At 41.3% G+C, this 21,321-nt stretch overlaps 1 protein-coding gene across 5 annotated transcripts in view; it reads right to left on the bottom strand.

Moving 5' to 3' along the window:
- Positions 1–20,161, bottom strand: part of SEC24C (SEC24 homolog C, COPII coat complex component) — a 62,153-nt gene extending 41,992 nt beyond the window's left edge. For 3 of the 5 annotated variants that reach the window (XM_081328683.1, XM_081328685.1, XM_081328686.1), the window contains exons 1-2: positions 19,736–20,007; positions 1,293–1,496 (exon numbers count right to left, since the gene is read on the bottom strand). In XM_081328683.1, coding sequence (XP_081184809.1) covers positions 1,293–1,467 — 175 coding nt within the window. In that variant the 5' untranslated portion in view covers positions 1,468–1,496; positions 19,736–20,007. The other 2 variants (XM_081328684.1, XM_081328687.1) reach the window with 1 other exon arrangement.
- Positions 20,162–21,321: the final 1,160 nt, after the last annotated feature.

Genomic DNA, 21,321 nt, shown 5'->3' with positions numbered 1-21,321 from the left:
TGAGCTCTTCACCAAACACCTGATAATTCATATCCCCAAGCCTTAAAATTACTAAAGCCCTGCATTATGTGATATACAGAGAAATATAAATACGGCAAATGTGCCACTTTTGTCCACCTTCCCTATTTCAGGAACAAAAGCTACTTTTCCAATAGAATGGAATAGAGCTGGAAGGGATCTTGAAGGTCTTCTAGTCCAGCCCCCTGCTCAAGCAGGAGAACCTATATCATTTCAGACAAGTGACTGTCCAATCTCTTCTTAAAAACCTCCCGTAATGGAGCGTCCACAATTTCTGGAGACAAGCTGTTCCACTGGTTAATTGTCCTCACTGTTAGGAAGTTCCTCCTTAATTCCAGGTTGCTTCTCTCTTTAATCAGTTTCCAACCATGGTCCTGCCCTCTGGTGCTTTGTAGAATAGTTTGACCCCCTTCTTCTTTCTGGCAGCCCCTCAAACACTGGAATACTGCTATCATGTCTTCCCTATTTCTTCTTTTCTTTAGACTAGCCAAAGCCAAGTCCTGCAGCCGTTCTTCATATGTTTTAGTCTCCAGGCCTTGGATCACCTTAGTTGCTCTTCTCTGAGCTTTGTCCAAAGTCTCAATATCTTTTTTGTAGTATGGTGACCAAAACTGGTTGCAGCATTCCAGGTGTGGTCTTACTAGGGTTTTACAAAGCGATACTAATGATCTGGATTCTATGCCTCTGTTTAAACAACACAGGATTGTATTAACTTTTTTGGCTGCTGCTGCACACTGCTGGCTCAGAGTCAAGTGATCATCCACTAGGACTACGAGGTTCCTCTCAAAGTTACAGCTTTTGAGCCAGGTCTCGCCTAATCTGTATATCTTTGATTTTTATACCTTTGATTTTTCCTGCCTAAATGTAAAACTTTGCTTTTCTACACATTAAAATTCATTTTGTAAAACAAAGGTTCATGTACAATAGCAAAGAACCTAATCTCTATTCCTTCAAACAGCCTTCCAGAAAAGTTTTCTTGCTGACAAGTGTAATTTTCCCCCCACATTTCTTGACAGGCCATATCCTATACATATCCCTATACTAGCCTTCCGACATGCTTGTAATCTGTAAAGTACTATTTGCAACCTAGCAAATATCAGAGAGCAGTGTTGCATAATATAGAGTTTTACAATCTCCCAGTATTTGACAATGAGGAATCAGTGTTGCAATCTTGAAGGTGGAAGTTATTAGCTTAAAACGATTACTCCTTACAACGAACATTCTTCAAAGAGTCTAGAAGCGAAAGCCACTCACTAAAGACCATCCTCTCCTACCTTGGGGAGGGCCTGCTTGTTGGTATCCTGTCACTGGGCCATTGTAAGGACCGTACTGAGAGGCAGGAACACTTTGCATTTGCTGTCCTCCATAGTCCGACTGCATGTAATTTGCATATCCAGGCTGTGATTGTCCATAAGATGGCCCTGTGTGAGCTTGCTGGTTTACACTCATTATGTTCACATCCCCAGGCTACTCTTCACCTGCGGGAAGGAAAGAGAACCACTTAGAAATCACTCAGAGTAATATTTGTAGAAAGAGGAAGGGTTGAAAGAAACAATTTGATATAACAATGCTTCCAGAGCAAGTCTCAGTGGATTTTGAATTTATTATTTCATGTTATATTATTCACTGCTGTTCAGACTTCTATAAATAAATCTCACATACACATAAAAGAGTATGATGATTTGCCACTGTTAAAGAAGATTAGGACAAAGCATAATTAAACCTCAAACTTCATTTTTCATTCACGCTAGGTTATAATTCTCACAAATTTGTTTATTTAAGGCTTTTGTATATCATCTTATTACTGATTCTCAGAGTGACATACAAGAAATAAAAAAAAGCAAGAGGGCTGTTACAATATAAAGATATTTATGAAACTATCAGCAGAAATAAAATAACATTAAAAACTCTTGAATTAAAAAGCCTAAACAAAATAGCTATTGCTCCAAGAGTCACGTTGCAAAAAGCATGTGTAACTTTAAGTGGGATTTGTCACTTGAACTACCAAGAACCCATGTACATTTTATATAATAAACCTCAGAAAAAAATCATTTTGTTGGGAAATAGAACAGGTTCTTCCTCCTTCCACCTCTACAAACCATAAATCTCTTAACACCACTGTCAGGACCACTCAAATGATTTGCTTACAGTTTATTGCTTGTTCCTATGTATTCATTTTTGGGGCCTGCCATTCTGTTGGGAGTGGGGCTTGTTTGTTGAGGAATGTAATTGCCTTGCTCTGTTTTGCCCTAAGGAATGTGGTCTGAAAAAATCTGTCTTATCTCCAGACAACAGAGCCTGGGACTGTTGAGAAACAAAACTGAGAGAGACCTTGAGAAAGACGCTAAATCACTAGGTTCTCAAAACAACCTAGTATTGGCTGGATTTCAAATGGATGGTTGGATATTAGGGGGAGGAAACCTGAATGGGCATTTTGATGTAACCTTTCGCACGTGAAATCTTCAGACCTTGCTTTCCCTACTATCACTAACTCTCAGTAAAAGATCCTTTTGAAACAATGCCTGTTTCAAGAGTTCTGCTTCCTTGGGAGATCTTGCTTTGCTTTCCCTACTATCACTAACTCTCAGTAAAAGATCCTTTTGAAACAATGCCTGTTTCAAGAGTTCTGCTTCCTTGGGAGATCTACTTGAGGCAGGTCCTTACACATTAAAAAATGGAATGGTAGCAATTCTGGAGCAACAGCTTATGGTTGCTGTTAAATCAAAAGAGATGACAACTTAGAATCCCCAAACATCTATCTTCCTATGTAGTATTTCATATACCCAGTTTAAAAGTAAAACTTAAAAGGCATATAGACAGTTCACTTCATTCAGGACAATATGAGGCTGAAATGAGGATGACTCCTCACAGGAAAAAAAACTAGCTAGGCAATCCCAGCAAATTCTCTGTACAGCTGGTCCACAACTAACAACAGTTCGTTTACTGACTGTTCAAAGTTACAATAGCACTGAAAAAAGTGACTTATGACCATTGCAGCATCTCAATAGTCACTTGATCAAAATTCAGATGTCCCAGGTCATGTGAGATTACCTTTTGCAACTTTCTGACAAGTAAAGTCAATGGGGAAGCCAGATTCATTTTACAACCATGTTACTAACTTAATAACTGCAGTGATTCAGTTAACAAATGTGGCAAGAAAGGTTGTAAAATGGGGCAAAATTCACTTAACAAGTGTCTCACTTAGCAAAAGAAATTTTGGGCTCAATTATGATCATAGGTCGAAGAATATTTGTACCAGTTGAGTAAGATCTTTTGCACAGGATTCTGATTTAGATTTTTCAATGCATCAGTCTAGTCCAGGGCTTTTCAACCAGTGGTACGGGTACCACCTGTGGTACATTGGCACCTGGCAGGTGGTACGCGACCATCTTAGAAAAGTGGTAGTGGGGGAGGGGAATGAGTTGAACCGGTGGCAGCACTGCACAAGTCTGAGCGAGATATGGCTGGAGCTGCAGGGCTGTCAGGGCTCAGTGGAAGTGCCAGCACTTCTTCGGGGCTGTCAGGGCTCAGCGGAAGCACCAGGATCAGTGCCAGGCTCCAGCTGGAGCTCGGTGCTGATCCTGGCGCTTCTGCTGAGCCCAGAAGAAGCGCTGATCAGCTGGAATGTTGTAGCATCTCCAGGGTCTTGTGATTTACATTCAGATGCTTGGCAACTGATTCATATTTATGATAGTCACAATGTCCGAAGCTCATGTGAAGTGACCAAAACCTGCTGCAACCACCCAGCAGAGGGGGGGGGGAATAAAAACCAAACACCCACCACCACCCCAACCTCGCTGCCAATGCTCAACAGAAATGTTCACAACAATGAAAACCTCAGACAGGAGGAAGAGCGCCACCGGGCGGGCAGGCAGGCGTCTTGCTCAGCTGTTGCTTGGGGGGCACTTTTTCCAGTGCCATTGTAACTTCGAACAGTCATTAAGCGAACAGTTGTAAGTTGAGGACTACCTGTACTTCACTTTTTTCGATTTTTGGGGGGGATCAAGTTTTTGACACCTTGGTAGGCGACCGGTGGTACTCGGATGCTGCCATATCCTAAAAGTGATACAATGGGTAGTATTGTGATTCAGCGTCAGCCTGTGAAGGTTGAAAAGCCCTGTTCTAGTCCACATGAATGTTAACAGCACCAACAGTACCTCACAAGACAGAAGGGCCGAAGTGCTTATTGGGAAAGGGAAGTTTTTGGGGAATGAAGTACTGCTTAAAAGCAATCTATAATGCCTGCATGACTTTGCAGCCATATCAGATTTGATAAGCACCAGCTAAATTATGATGTTGATCTTGCAACTGGATCAAGGCTACTGACATCTCCTGAGTAAGGGTAGGCTCTTTGTTTGAGAGCAGATCATATCTTGATTAGTAAGGAGTAGAGGAAGCATTTAGGCTGAAGAATTTACCCAAGTTTTTTTTAAAAAAAGAATTCTATCCACATATATTGGCAAATTAGCTTCCATCTACCCTTTCATTTGCTGACATAGTAGCTACTCTATCTTTACCCCAGGTGGGTCTAACATAGATTCTGCAAGCATTAACAACCCGATTTTCACCAAGACATATAACATGCAGTGTTTGAAGATAAATAATATCCCCAATGAACAAGTGAAGGATTTTTCAACACCTGAGAGTTACTCTTTATTTCTCTTTAACATGGAATAATAAAATATATCTATATATGTGCACAAACAATGTCCAATGCAATAGTTCAATTTGCCAACCAAAGGGTATATAACTTTTTGGGGGAAGCATGATATGCATAAAGGCAAAGACATGAAACTGAGTGTTTTACAGTTCAGTTTTGCTAATGTAAGAACCTATGAGAATCTGAGCTAATACAGGCTAAATTTATATGAGCTCCATATATCATGTGTTCCAAATATGCTTTTGCATCTGAAAACAGGCAGAAAGGCACAGGTGAGGCGTTGCTAGTTATGATATCTGCCCGAAATAAACTGCATGAAAGACACACCCTTAATCTTCACTGACAGGTTCATTTCATCTTGGAAGAAAACCACAGCCACAGATTTAAATCACTGCAGTTTTCAATCCACTTTTTGCTTCAACGTTATGAGAAAAACATCTCTGGAGATAAAACACTACATGGTTGATTCTGATCTTTGGAGAGACTGAACTCTAGTATCCAATTATTATATGGGCAATCTGGGCAGAGAGCCACTTATATTAGTCAGTTATTTTGCTAATATAGCGACTGTAACACACAGTACAATATTTTCACAGAATATGCAGATAGTATGCCATTTATAATACTGAACGTAGATACAATCACAATATTTTGCAAGATCATCTTTGTTCCCATTTGGTAGATTCAAAAGAACCAGTTCCACAGGTTTTACTGCACTGTTCCATGTACTAGTTGTGGTATTTCCCTCTAATATTCTCCTTAAGCATGACTGGATGAGGAAAGAGTGGATTTCTTGTTAATGGACCATTCCCCTGGCATTCCTAAAATGATTTCTAAGTTTTGTTCAGGGCGATTATTATGCGGACATGCCACCAGCAGAATGAAACTCTGAAACTCCTCTGAAACTCCTAAATTGTTTCTTCTACTGGAAAGCTTTTTGAAAGCTTATTTCTATACATACCTGTAGTTAAAGAATGTAACTAAGATAAATAATGGCAAACTGCAAGAATTTTGGAACACCTTATTTTAACAAATCAATACACTTTTGTTTCTTATGATCTTATTTCATACAGTAATTATACAAAATACTGTCAGGTGAATACTGTTCATATCTGATATCTCAACAGATTTTTAACATTGGCTAGGGATCAATTTTTTATGCTGGAGATTTTATATTTTAGTATTATATTTTAGGGGACTCAGATATATGAAATGAGTTCTCTAATAACCTCTGTATAGAAATAACTTCCTAGGGCAGGCATGTCAAACTGCCGGCCCGTGGGCCGGATGCATCATACTGAAACCGCGCCCAGCCCATTGCCAGCAATGGGGAAAAAGTTGCAATACGTTACACAATATCATGTGATGTCACGAGTTTGACATGCCTGTCCTAGGGTGTTAATATGATGCTGCATTATAGACTTGACAACTTGGGGTTTTAAAATCCAGGAACTCTGAAAACACAGCTAAAAGATAATTTTATATTCCTGGAAGGTGGGGGGAGAAACGGGACTTTTACAGCTAAAATTCTAAATAAAAAAAAATCACTCCCAAACTTTGAATGTAATGAAAAGATTAAGCAAAGTGATTCTGCTCTGTTTCTTCTCCCTATCCAACATGGGCATTTTGATTCACAAATCCGTTTTTTCTTCTTTTATTTGGTGTGTGTGAATGGCTATATGTATGTATGCATGTGTGAGTGTATTTCTTAAGAGGTATGCCTGCATATAAACAATAAATATAAGTTGTTAATGTAATTTTATGCAAAGAGTACATATTAGATCGTAGATATTTCAGATCAAAGTTGAGGTTTGTTACAGCTGATACATGAGGGCCTCACTATTTGAGATATATGAAAAGTCTCATTGTCTCTCCCTTAGAGCTATTTTTTTTATTGAAAAGTTTTACAATACATTTTATCTTTAGCAAAACAAAACCCCTCCCAACCCCCTCCCCTCCCACCCTCTTCCCACTCCCCAGCCCTCCCCAACCCCTGACTTCCCAGAGCTGAGTACAGGGTATAAAAATACAAACAATCATAATCTAACTTAAGCAAACAATCCTAAACTATTTAAACTATCGCACTTTAACTCATATAGATAAACTCCAAACGTATATATATCATATCAGTAATTATTCAAATGCAAAATAATACTTTTTAGTCCCATATTTGCTCCGTGGTATCTCTCTGTTACAAATAGTCTTTCAGGTGCACTAAGATCTTTACCATATCCTCGAAATTAAAAACTTTACAGTCCATTCTTCTGTAATCAGTAATTCTACCTTTTTACTAGAAATCTTACTGCCATAGTTAAATTCAACATCCATTTAATATCCACCACAATAATATCAATAATACCCAATAAGAACAATCACAGACAAAACAATTTTATATCAATAATTAAAAACTATTCTTCTTTCCAACTGGGCTTTAAATTTCCATACTAAAACCAAGTTTATACAACCTTTCCTTCTCCTAATATATTATACAGCTTAAAATACCATACATTACTTTCCAAACTTAAAATTTTTTTATATAGTCACATCATTCTTATATTTTCTATTACATGTTTCATTATTACCCATAAAGATATTACAAGTTAACTTTCATCTATAATTTTTCCCAAAGTTGCACCAGAGCATATCACAAAGTGTATACCTGGAACAGAATATCCACCTTCTTATCACACCATAAATATACATACCAACCAAATAGCAAATCATAACCTACAAAATTTCAGTAAGCACTACTACAAATCTTCCCAATTAAATTTTTCATAATTATCTTAAAATTAAAGCAACATAAAATATTACAACACATACCGGTAGTTATTTTATAAGGGTGAAAAGTATATCCCCAAATATTTAGCCCTTCTAACAATTTCAATTCCCATAATCCTTATTACATTATTATCTCCTTCAGTTATGCAACTAAATCTTCAGGCTTGGTTCATTCGTCTAGAAGCAGCACGCCTCTTCCAGTTTCTGGCCTCCTCCAGTGATACTGAAATTTGATCCACTCCTGTAACTTTCTCATCTGTCTGTATTATTCCTTCAGCACCTTGTAGATTCTCTCTGCATCCTTGAGACTCTCTCTCACCTTTCTTCTTTGTAGATTCCAAAAATGGTATGGGGGCTGCTTTTAAAACATTACTGTAGAAATCACGTGCCTGAATCAACGTAGTAAGACGATGCCTCGTACCTTCATAGGTCACCACCATACCCACTGGTATCTGCCATCTAAACTTGATATCACGTCGTCTCAATTCTTGTGTCAAAAAAGCAAATTCCTTCCTTTTTCTTAAAATTCTTGGAGGGATATCTTTTAAAATAAAAACTTTTTGCTCAGCAATTACAAAATCAATGTTGTAGGAGGCCTGAATAACTTCATTTCTAATCATTCTCTTTGTAAAATAAACCACCACATCTCTGGGTAATTTCCTTTGTCTTGCAATCCAAGAATTAACACGAAAAATTTTATCTATATCTTCCATTATTTCATCTGCTGGTCGTCCCAGCACCCCTTCCAGAGCCTCAGAAACCATTTTCTTCAAATTTTCTTTAGGATTTTCTTTTAAGCCTCTAATCCTTAAAGCAAACTCCATCTGATAATACTGTGTCGAGGTCAAATCACAATCAATTTTCTCTACCACATTTTCAGTTTCTGTCATTTTTGCTTCCAATCTAATATCATTTTGACTGAGATCTTCCACTCTTTCATCCAAATTCTCAATACATATAGCCATGCCTTGCAATGCAGATAAAATGTCTGCTCTCATTTCTGTTAATTTCTCTGTAATCTTTTCATCCATAACCTTAGCTAATTTTTCTGTTAATTTCTCCTCCAACTTTTTGTCCATTATCTCAGCAAATTGTTGCATTTGCTTTTCCATAGTCTCTTGCAGCACATTCTGCAAATCTTTTACTGTAAGGGCTGATGCAGATACGGGTGCAGGGGACAATAAAGTTTTCAATGAAGACTGCTGCACCAGAGCAGGAACTTTAGAAGATATAGCCGCCATTTTCACCCACTATTGTTAGCTACGCACATCCACTTACGAGCTCAGCAAAGTCCATTGAGTTAAAGATCAAACGACCATCTTCACCAAAATCTCCTGCATCGCTCTGCCTGCGTCCTCGTTCTCCAAAGTTCTTTCTTGCTAGCAGGGATGGTTGCGAACGCCCTGTTTTGCTCCAAAAAGCCCGGAGCAGAGGCGCCTCGCAGTCCGGAGCATGCCCAGGCTTCGGGGGGGGGCTCAATCCTTCAGCCGCCAAAACTTTAAGTTCTGGCGGCCCCGGAGAGCTCTACCCCTACCTGGGCGCTCACCCCCTCCTCTTCTCCCGAGGAGGGGGCTTCCGAGCCGCCGAAACAGCTGATTGGCGCTGTTTTCGGCGGCTCTATGGAGCCACGAGGCTGACAGCCAAAAAATGGCTGCCTCCGGCGACGCCTTGCCACCGGAGGTCTCTCCCTTAGAGCTATTGAGGGGAAACATAGGCAATAAAATAGTGCTAATTATAAAGAGTCAACAATTTCATTATCTATCTGGAGGACAAGTAAGAGCAGCTGGGGAAAAAGTTTGGATGCTGCTTTGAAGGAATCTAAAAGGAATTCATTCAAACATATTCTAATACAAAAAATAGAAGAAAGTTATGTCACCATAGAATGCCTTGCTAGTGTTCAGGGTCCCAAGTTCAAAACTCTTAGTTGAAACTTTGGAGACAATTTATTGTTTTATTACTTGCAAAAAATGTATTTATGAGCTCAAATGTACAATTAATATGTTCATAGTTAGGACATGTTACTTAATTTTAGTAACATACTAGGGAAGAAATGCACCAAGAGACCACTTTTCTAACAAGTCTTCAAGGCAAGACTTTTGCAATGGAATGAATGCTTGTTCAATTCTAGTAAGACTTATTTGACCTGTAGAACTATCAACAAATGAGTGCCCTTCCTCCCTCCCTTCCAATTTATAGCAACCATTTTACAATTTTAAGAGCACATAAGGACAACTTCATTTCTTCTCAATTAGTTTCCATCCCAGTGGCATATATGTTTGAAAGAATATGAAAATTTACAAAAAAATGTTTGCGTAAAACATTACATGAGATAACTTCTAGGCAAAGGGCAGCCAATTATCGTACAAGACTATGTCATGTAAACCAGTATATTTCCCACAATTAGCTGAATTTTTCATTTTCTTCCAAAGGAGGCAAGGAGGGATAATCGTATATGTAGGAAAATTTTGCTGAATTTCTGAAATTCTAATTTTTGGATACAGAAATAAGTACCAATTGGTAACTATTAAATACTTCAATTTCATTTGTGTCTCCTTATAGTTCATTTAGTGACTGTTCAAATTTACAACCGCACTGAAAAAAAGTGACACGACCATTGCAGCATCCCATGATCAATATTCAGATGCTTGGCAACTGACCCATATTTATGATGGCTGCAGCATCCTGGGGTCATGTGATCATCTTTTGCGACTTTCTGACAAGCAAAGTCAATGGGGAAGCCAGAGTGACTTAACAATCGTGTTACTAATTTAACAACTGCAGTGATTCATTTAACAACTGTGTCAAGAAAGATCATAAAATGGGGCCAAACTCACTTAACATCTCATTTAGCAACAGAAACTTTCAGCTCAGCTGTGGTCATTAGTTGAGGACTACCTGTACTTTAAAATATCTAATTTAATGTAATTTAACTACAGTTAAGTTGGCCCTTAATAGTTATAATCTTATCATTAAAGGTAAAGGGTACCCCCCGCACATGTGTGCTAGTCGTTTCCAACTCTAGGGGCCGGTGCTCATCTCCGTTTCAAAGTCGAAGAGCCAGCGCTTGTCCGAGGATGTCTCCGTGGTCATGTGGCCGGCATGACTAGACGCCAAAGGCGCACAGAACGCTGTTACCTTCCCACCGTAGTGGTCCCTATTTTTCTACTTGCATTTGTACGTACTTTCGAACTGCTAGGTTGGCAGAAGCTGGGACGAGTAACAGGCGCTCACTCTGTTATGCGGCACTTGGGATTCGACCCGCCAAACTGCTGACCTTCTGATCGACAAGCTCAGCATCCTAACCCACTGAGCCACCGCGTCTTATCATTACATTACATTAATCTTATCATTACAAAGTCCATTAATCAACTCCTTCTCTTGGTAAACAGACCAAACCTAGAAAAAGTAGTTCAACTGCAGCAATCTGCTTATTTCCCAGTAGGAAGGGAAAGTACTTTCAGACCATGCGAATATGATATCCCAAAGTCCTTACTTAGGTCATTAAGAACACCAAGAAGTAGAATCTGACTATTGATTAGTGTGTTGTAAAATTGTCTTCTGAGTTTTTATTAGCATTTGTTAATGTGTTCAAAAATTTTTTTTTTAAAAAAAATCCATGCTTGCCTTAAAATGGTCTTGACTTCTAAAGTGGCTTAGAGACTACCTACCCCTCTCTTGCTGGAATATGTAAGAGTCTGGAACTGGGACAAATAGGGCAAGGCTAGGAAAGTGATCTCCCAAAGAAACAAGATCTAGTCTATTTTGGATGGATCAGTGTTCTCTTTTTTCTTTTAATTTCCCCATTGTTTTTGTTTCTTTGTTTATAATATAAAATACAAAAAATACAAAACAAAATAGGAGGAAAATAATGGAGGAGAAAGGGAAGAGAGTATGGGGTAAAGGGAAAAAAGCAAGAAAAGGCGTGTACTAGAATAAGATAGTATCAAACCTCAACTTTTTACTTTTACATAATAATATAAACTAATCATTTCAATAACACCAAACCTATTAATCGGTAAAACCCAAAGTCAAAGTTTCATTTTTCCCCACTTCAAAAACAAAGACCAGAAGCAGTTTCAAAGTAGAAACAGTGGTCCTTTGAACAACTATGTTGGAATTTAGAAGTAGTTTTGAAAATGGTTTTGCTTCTATGTCAAATAGAACCCATTGTCAGAGGGTGTTTGTCCAGGCCATTTCTTACAGTTTTAATCCAGCCACACCTGGGGCTTTCTACACATTTAGAATGAATTACTGCAATGTACTCTGTTCTCTGCTGTTGAAGTTTCTGGAAACATTGCTTGGTTCAGATGCAGGCAACACTGAGTGCCCAAATATTTAACACCTATTTTACAGAAACGGCATTGGTTACTAATGTGTTTCTGGGAACATCTCTTGCCTAGGAAGAGAACATTTTCTTCAAAGTAGAAACAGCTTCAAGACAAGCAATAGCGGCTTTAAATTACAAGGAAGTCAATTTTGCTCAGCCACCTGGATTTTTTGCCCAATATTAAGAGCTGCTCAATAATGGAACAGACTAGATGGAAACAGATTATCACTGGAGATGTTTAAGCAGAGGCTGGATAGCTCCATCTCTTGATGCTGTTGTAGTGGATTTCTGCACTGGTCAGAAGTTGCACTAGACAATCTCCTAGATCCTTTCCAATTCTTACATTTCTGTCCTTTAAGTAAGGTTACGAGATCTGCAATGTAAAATATATCAGACCACTAGATCAGGGCTTTTCAATCAGTGCTACGCGTACCACTGGTGGTATGTCAGCACCTGGCAGGTGGTACGCTTATGATGAGTTGAAAAGCACTTAAAAATGTAAAAAAAAGTGTAAAAGTGTAGCATGGGGATGAACTGAAAAAGTGGCAACGCAGCACAGGCCTGTGGGAGAGCCAGCTGGAGCCACAGTGTTGCGGGGGCTCTGCTGAGCACCCAGGATCTGTGCCAGGCTCCAGCTGACTGGCCCTTCTGGAAGCTATGCGCAGCCTGGGGAAAGGAGTCAGTTGCAGCTACACCAAAGAGAAAAGGAGGAGGGGGAGGGAGAGAGGAGATGATATAAAATAGACATGCCCGCAGGGTGTTTACATTTGGCCTAGGGCCACCCTGGAGACAGCAAGAGGCCAGTCCACCCCAGCCCACAATCAAAGGAAAAACCTGAATCCAGTGGGCCAGAAGACAGTCCAGCCACCGTGCCCCTCCGGTTCCTTCTCTTCAGTCCTGGGCACAAACGCAGTTGCTGCTCCTCACCATAGTTGGGGCGGGACTTACAAGTACCTCTGCCCACTTTGTCCTGCAAAGCGTGGCTCACCTGGCGTTCTTGCCTGCAGCCATGCTAGCAGGCCCATCAGGATCAGGAAGGCTCTGAAGGAGGTAGCTGCGGGGCGGGATGGGGGGGGGGGAAACAGAAGACTTTCCAGCAGGTGCTGCCATGCCTACAAACGTGCCGTTGCTCCTCCACTTTCCAACCCCAAAATTCCAGAGTAAAAGTTGGGTAGCCTTTGAATGCCCCTGACAAGCTGCAAATCTGCTGTAGCCTCGGCTGCTGCCTCCTTCCTTGGCAGGGCAAGGCTGCAGTGCTTGGCCTTTAGTTGGGGCTGCCGGCATGGCGGCAGGCAGGAGTGCCAGGTGAGCACCACTTTGCAGGACAAACCGGACAGAAGTACTTGCAAGTCCCGCCCTAGCTATGGTGAGGAGCAGCGACTGCGTCTGGGCCCAGGAGGCAAGGAGAAGGAACCGAAGGGGCGCAGTGGCTAGGCTGCCTTCTGGCCTGCTGGATTCAGGTTTTTCCTTTGATTGCGGGCATACAGCCTGACCCTCACCGAAATGCAAATCCCTCCCTAAGCAGGGGGCGGGAGGTTGAAGGCCTCCGTCTTTGTGGCAATGCAGTTCTAAAATGGAAGGGCTGCTGCTGGGGAGGAGAATCAAAACAAGGCAAAACAAGCAGAGTCCACCATGGTTTATTGATTGCCAAGTTTTCCTCAGGTTTTCCTATCCCTTCCATGTGCTATTAAAATCACACTGGTAAGGTCTGTAATGAGCACCTGGCTGCAAACTACTCAACTGGACTTTAGCCTAGGCCCTTGTGCAATCCCAGGCCACATTCTGGAGGTAAGAGGATGTAATAACAGGAGAGAGCTGCAAAATTGATTCGTTATTTATTCTTGTCTTGCCTTGGTGGAGCAGTGGGCTAAAGCCTCCTTAAGTAACACCAGCTGCCTGCAATTATTGCAGGTTCGCATCCCACCAGGCTCAAGGTTGACTCAGCCTTCCATCCTTCCGAGGCACATTTGATTTGTGCTTAGATTGTAAGCCACCCTGAGTCTTCGGAGAAGGGCGGGATATAAATGGGATTAAAATAAAAATAAATAAATATATTTATTTATTTATTTTTGGGACTTGTATGCCGCCCTATCTCCCGAAGGACTCAGGGCGGCTAACAACAATAAAAACAATACAAAAGTTAAAAAAAAATTTAAATAAACAGCCCCAATAAATAAGTTAAACTAAACAATTAAAAATTAAAAAACATTTTAAAAAACCCTGTCATCAGTCCAGGTCAGTCTGATGAAAAAGGAAAGTTTTAAGGCCGCGGCAAAAGGACTGGAGATCCGGGGCCATCCGGAGCTCAAGGGGGAGTTGGTTCCACAGGGCTGGTGCTCCCACAGAGAAGGCCCTCCCCCTGGGGGTCGCCAGCTGACATTGTCTAGCCGACGGCACCCTGAGAAGGCCCTCTGTGTGAGCGCACTGGGCGATGGGAAGTCGTTCCCGGCAGCAGACGGTCCTGCAAATATCCCGGGCCAAGGCCATGTAGGGCTTTAAAGGTGAGTACCAGCACCTTAAATCTTTAGCAGCAATGACTACGTTCTTTGACGACTTTGCTGGCAACCTGCAGGCTAACTTTCCTTTCCCCCTTGTGGGAAGAATTCAGGAGTACTACATTTATTTTTCCTGCTAATTACAGTATACCTTGTGGGTTTTTAAAGGCGCTTATGAGAAAAAGATGTGTCTGAAAATTAAAGGATGTATGGATTGAGATGTGAGACAATAAAGGGAAGTACATGGACTTATGCGCTTCCAGTTGCTGACAGGTGTGCCACTAATATTCTGACTGGACACCTGCATGCTCTCAGGACCCAAAGATTATTTTCATTCTTCATGGGGTGGTATTGCGGATTAACTAAATTTTTCTGGGTTTTGATATTTAAGGTGAGTATCCTGAGCTACGGAGGCCTTTGATCTTCTTCTTAAATACATAATAATAAAATTATGAGAACTAAAGGCTCAAAGGGAAAGCAGATTAGAAACAACGAGACCTTTTGGGGTCTTCAATTCCCTTCCTGTTAAAGAGTTCCTTAATAAGGTTTCCTTTTCCTTCCTAGCATCAATAAAGGTGGTTTTCCCAGAAAATATGTGAAGAGCTGTAATTACTGATTTAACTCTGTTTCGTTTTTTGGCTGTGTTTTAATTTATACATAATGTATGTTTAATCGAGGAGGGCTTGGCCAGTATGGAGGCTGCACCTTGCCCTCCAGATCTCCGTCTCCCCTGCAGATCTCTGGAGAGGAGGAGGAGGAGGGGGTGGCAGGGGAGCGATGTGAGGGAAGGCTGCTCCAATAAGCCAGCATCCTTGCTGGAAATGGGAATTCCCTTTCAAAAAGGGCCAGGCCTCCTTTGTGCGGGACCCGGGAGCGCTGCTCCCCTGCCGCCTCCTCTTGCTCTCCAGAGATCTGTCAAGATAGAAGCTGGACTAGGAAAAAACTGCTTCCTGCAAACGTCCTCCAACTCCTGCTTTGCCGGGAGGGGGCACCGGACAGGGAAACCCCCACAATGTCTGAGATTGGGAAAATAACATTTCTTTAGTGTGTTGCACATACACACATTCCAAGCTTGGAGACTTGTATCCACATCTGAGCTAGCAAATTGCCAATCATGCCTGGGCTCGGGGAGAAGGCCCTCTCCTTCCTCTGTGGATAAAAGTCCCCAAACCTGGAATGTGGTGTGTGTGCGCTTGGCTGCTCGCAGTTTGGGGAGGCGAGGAGTTTGTGGGGCACCGAGTTGCTCACACATGAGTTAAGCCAGTGTGTCTTGTTCTGTTCTGACCCAGCTGTCTCGAGTCACCAGTGGCGACTGGTGGTACTCGAATATTGCCATATCCTAAAAGTGGTACAATCTCTGAAAAGGTTGAAAAGCCCTGCACTAGACTAGCAACCAAGAGACAAAAATCTACAGTAGAAACCTCTGTTGCCATTTAGTGGCAACTGCGGTTTTGCAGCCCAAATCTGATATCTGTACTCTTAGGTTATCTATAAATAAGAGGTCCTAAAGTAATTAGTACTACAAATCAAAACAGTTATATTTCAAAAGTTTATCTTAACTAGAGATATTGCCATTCAAGTGTTGTTTTTTTACAATTACATTTATCTTGCAATTCCTCAAACAGCTTAAGTAAATATTTACATGAAAACACTCTAGGTCAAACTCAATAGACATCATATAAGGTTGACTCAGCCTTCCATCCTTCCGAGGTAGGTAAAATGAGGACCCAGATTGTTGGGGGCAATTAAGCTGACTTTGTAATAATGCCGCTTGGGGGGTGTATGAAAGCCCTAATAAGCAGGCATATACATAGAATGAAGGCTACTGCTAAGCTTGTAAGCCGCCCTGAGTCTTCGGAGAAGGGCGGGATATAAATGGAATTAAAAAAAAATAATAATAAGAGATTTCTGATTAATTCTACTTTTATTGATTTGTTAATGAAATCTAGATATTAACAATGGTGATAATATCACCACCCCTGAGAGAAACCTTTTATAAGATTCTGCTTTTGACCAAAGGTGGTAGAGCCTCTTGGTCATATGAAGAAATCTATACAGATCATGTTCTCTTTCTGATAAAATCACAATGTAATGTGAGAATAAGCCAAGTACGTTTTCCCCCTATTTATAGAAAAAATCATTTCCAATATGTCCCTTCCCTATTTCAGATTAAGGGATGCCTAATCAAGCTTTTTTCCCCTTGTCCTTGGAAAGTGCAGCCCACCTTGTGCCAGCTGTACATAATATGTCAAGTCAGAATCTAGAAATCAAAACTTCTCCATCAACACATTGCCATGGCAAGCTATTTACTTAAAACACTTCTTTCCCCTTCCCATGGACCAGAGGGATGGACAGATGAGAACATAACTTCAGCTGATGCTGTTTTGAGTTCCAAGGCTTTCAAAGCCAACGGTCAGACGGTTGAACTATTTTTGTCCCAAAAACTGAAATACAGCACCTGAATAATACCAGAGGATTTATTTATTTATATTTAAATTTATATTTAAATTTATATACCACCCTATTCCCGTAGGACTCAGGGCGGTTTATAGGGAAAATTAAAAGTTAAAATACATCATATACAATTAAAAACGATTAAAACTAAGATTAAATTAATCCCTGAACTTAACTAAAACCCCATTAATTAAAAATTAAAACCCCTCAGGATAACCATTTTTGACTTGATACTAATCAATAGAGAAATAATTACAACCAAAAGAAAAAGCTAAAACTCACAAACTGGTGTATGCATGCACATGCATATGTATGTATCACTCTGTAAGTAGTAAAATAAAATGTAAAATGTAATTTATATAACAAAGCTACTGCTAAGCTTGTAAGCCGCCCTGAGTCTTCGGAGAAGGGCGGAATATAAATGGAATTTTAAAAAAAAGTATAAAATTTAACAACATAAGGCAAGGAATTCAATTTAGAGCAACATAAAATTCAAGTACAAGTAGTCCTTACTTACACCCACTGCTTCAATAGTCAAAGGTATGATGGTACTGAACAAGGGGAATTTAGAACTGCTCTTCATAGTTGGAGCTATTGCAGTCTCCCTAAGGTCATGTGATCATGATTTGGGCACCTGGCTGACTTGCAATTATGATTTTTCAGTATCCCACAGCCACGTGGTCATCACTTGCAACTTTCACGGCCAGCTTCTGACAAGCAAAATCAATGGGGAAGCCAGCAGGAAGTTGCAAATTGCAATCATATAAACACAGGATGCTCTGGCTGCACGGGATTCATCTAACAATACCAAGTGATATTGCTAGACCTGCTTTTTTAAAGTTGGCAGGGTCACATGACTTTATACAATTATGTCACTTAGTGATGGAGTTCCTGATCCCAATTATAGTCAGTAAGTGAGGACTACCTGCAAACAGATAAGTAAAAAACAATACACCCCCACCCCACGGTGACAATACACAATCAAACGAGCCACTTGATGGGCTCTATTCCACTCTGGGTTCTCCGGGCCCATTGGCAAAACCAGGTCTTCAGGGTCTTACGAAAATGTCTAATTTCCGAAGAAATGGTATTTCAAAGGGATGGAGCCAGCACAGAGAAGGCCTTCTTCTGGGTCCCGCAAGATGTATTTTAGGAGACCGGACTTTGCCTCCCCGCTCTAGTGGATTGGATGGATGTAACTGGGAAGAGACAGTGCCACAGATAACACGGTCTCAAGCCATGAAGGCCAATAGTTGTTAAGTGATCATAAATCCAAATACAGTCTCCCAAATGGGCAATTTTGCCAGAAACCAACAAAAACATTGCAAATTGTGTTATGTGACCACAGGACACTGCAACTGTTCATAAGCACAAGCTGGCTGCCAAGCACCAACAATTCATGACTTTTTAGGAGGCCTTTTTGTAACTTTGAATTGTCATAAATTGAGGCTCAGAAACTCTATTGAGTTATCCTCACCTGGGCTAAGGGACGCCAGTGATAGCTTTTTACAAACCAGAGGACTCCTAAGGGCAATGCCCCCAGCCTAGCAAAAGTAAATGCCTTTCAAAATTTCAGTATTGTGATGGATAATAGATAGGAGGCCAGCACAAATAATTTTGGATGAATCTCCAGAATTGTAAGGATTAAATTAGGGTTAAATTGGTTTGAAGATGTCTTGGATATGGTTGCTTTTCTGAGCCTAATGAACCTAGGCTCTCCATTGAGAAACACAAAGAGTACATTTTGTCAATAGCCATGTTGATTTGAAGAGGTCCCTAAGGACCAAAGCAATGGGGAAGAAAATTAATTTTATTCAAAAACTGAGGGGCACAAACCAAGCTCTAGCATCCATAATCCCAAACCCTTCTCCAAATGTAAGATGGTATTCTTAACACACTTTGGACTGCAATAGTAGCTCTAATAAACTTAAGTCTTAATAACCTCAAAGATATTGAGCTTTGTAAAAGAGCAGATCTGAGTTCCACAACTACAGTTGGTATAGGAAGAGAAAAAAACACAGAATGCAAATAACAAAGGGGAGCTTCTTTAGATACGCTATAATGCAACAGTTGTTCAGGATTAATAACTAATAAATGCTAATGACCAACAAGCAAAAGGCAGAACTCCCCATCATTTGTTTGATAGTAAGGTTTGAAGTTCAGTACTGCTCAAGGAAGAAATGTAATTATGGCCATTGCTGCACCACTGTGGTCATGTGACCAAAATTTGGGGGTTTGGCAACTGTTATGGAAACTGTTTTAAGCTGTACTCCTATAGGTGAGTATGTATGCAATCAACAGAGATAATCCAAAAGATCAAAAGGAAATAACTTGATATCTGTAACTACCATACTAATAATTATATTTCTTTTAGAAATTCAGACTGGGGATAAGAAAAATTAATCAACAAAATATGGTTTGTGCTAGCGTTAAAATAATCATCTCACAAGACGTTTGGTGCTTCTTCACCCTTATGGAATAAATTTATGGGGAAAAATGCTGTGGGGAAAACTAAAAGTACTCTAACAATTCAAAACCCTACCCATTATATGTGTAGATTCTCGTATTAAGATTTGGTTCTAAAAAGTAAGATATCAAAATATGGAACTATTGTGGCTAGGTTACCTGGCATGTGGCACAATGCACAGGTCTGTATTTAAATTCCCTTTGTTCCTACAATCCGGGATGGTTCAAGACCACCCGAAATGTTGTGTAACAGCACCCTTGCCGCTATCGTGGATGCGGAGTTTTTTGTTGTTATAAATCGACAAAAGTCATTTTTGTAAAGCACCAGACTAGCCTACACAACCGAATAGGGTACGCATTCCGAGGATTCACGGTCCTCCGGTGGCTTAGGGATGTTGGCTTTTGGCTTAGGCCAGGAGCAGGACATCCCACGAAGCCCAGGACACTCTGATGCACAAAATCGCCAGTTCCGCACGTAGCCATTTCTCGCTTACGGCATTCCGTGAGAAACCAGGAGTCCCGCGGCACACTCACCCATCACGAACAGGCCCCGAACACGTGGGGAAGGGAGGCAGGTGAGCTCCTGGCTGCCGCTGCTCTCAACTGCTCCCACCCAAAGCCGCCAGGAGAGGGGCAAGCGCTAGCCGGCGGGAAGGCGCCCAGGCCGGTCTGGAGTCCTTTCGAAAGCGGACGGAGCCGGGCGGCAGATGCAAATGTGAGCCCGGGCCGGACGACTAGGAAGCCACAGCGTTGCCCCTCTTTTCCCCGACGGGCCGCCCCCGCCCGGAACAAGCGCTCGGCCCAGGACTCACCACAGGCAGCGACCCCGGCGATGACGACTTCCGGTTCCTGGGCCGGGCGCTACCCGGAAGCTCCCCTCCCAGGCTTCTTTGCTATTCCTCCGAGCTGCCACGTCCTCACTCTATCAACGGCCCACCCGAGAGGTCACACCAGGAAGAGAAAAGGGGAACAGGAAATGACGTGTGACCTTTTCAGCCCCCGTGATTCCTTGCGCTTTCCCGTTTCCGGTGTGTGTGTGGGGGGGCAAGATAGCTTCCAGGTTTTTCCGCTCGTGTTTTCGTGCTGTCTCTCCAGATTTGCTTCACACGTAAATCGACTGTGTACGACGTTACACGCATCTGCCGTCCTCTCCGTAGGACGTTCAGAACGGTGAATCAGTTATGGGCCGCCGCTTTGGCGAAGCGTAGCTTCTTACTCTGATTAGCTGCGTTGGCAGAATATTACATAGAGGAGAACCATCTGAAACCTAAGCCGGGAGGCCTTCATTTGAAAAGCAGTTTTAAGTGGAGAGTTCAGTTGGAGTGCCAGTCATTGGTAGCTGTTGTCAACGTAACATGAGCGTCAAATTTCTGTTGCACAGGAATCAAAATCAGAAAACGTTCTTTAAAAGTCAAAGGTGTAATAGCTCCGCCCTCCCAAAAAAATCCTGTCCGCCAACAAACCCCTAGGAAGCTGATAAAAGCTTTATTGGATATAAGATACTTCAGCATCTAAGGTTGCATTTCAGTCTGGGTTTACTTGGAGATTTACATAAAAGCTGTCAAGCATTCAGCATAGTCCTCTTTTGCCCAAAACCCACTCCTGCAGACTTAATTGAGAAACATGGAAACCTCCCAAGTTTTTCCCTACTGTTCTAAACTGCTAGGAGCCTTGTTCAATAGTTCTGCTCTTCTTAAATTCCTACTCCTAATCCAGTATGCACAGTCACAAACAGTGCAGTTCACCTCTTGTAAAAACAAGCAGATCGTTATGTGGGAAGTCAGTCCCCCAGAGAAAGAAATATTAAAAGGGCAGGAAAATATATTTCCTCAAAGGATCTTAAAGAGGCAGAAAAGCATGCCCAGTTTTCTTTATAGCCCCAAGTCTCCCTCCCCCAAGCAGAAACCAGCTCTATAGAAATGCAGATGTAAACCATTCAGGAAAGTTGAAGCTAGAAGATTAAGAAGACAAAGACACCTAAAATCTACATAACCAACCCAAGGTCTAAGACAGGACATAATAGTATTAACTCACATGCCAAAGGGCACACTGAGGCACAGGTCAGAATACATGACACAGGAAATACAAAGCCCCAAACAGGAACAGGAAAAAAACTCCAA

The sequence above is a fragment of the Vipera berus genome (assembly GCF_964194415.1).
Source record: "Vipera berus genome assembly, chromosome: 5".
In the NCBI taxonomy this organism is placed as follows: Eukaryota; Metazoa; Chordata; class Lepidosauria; order Squamata; family Viperidae; genus Vipera; species Vipera berus.
This window is presented reverse-complemented; position numbering and strand designations above follow the sequence as displayed.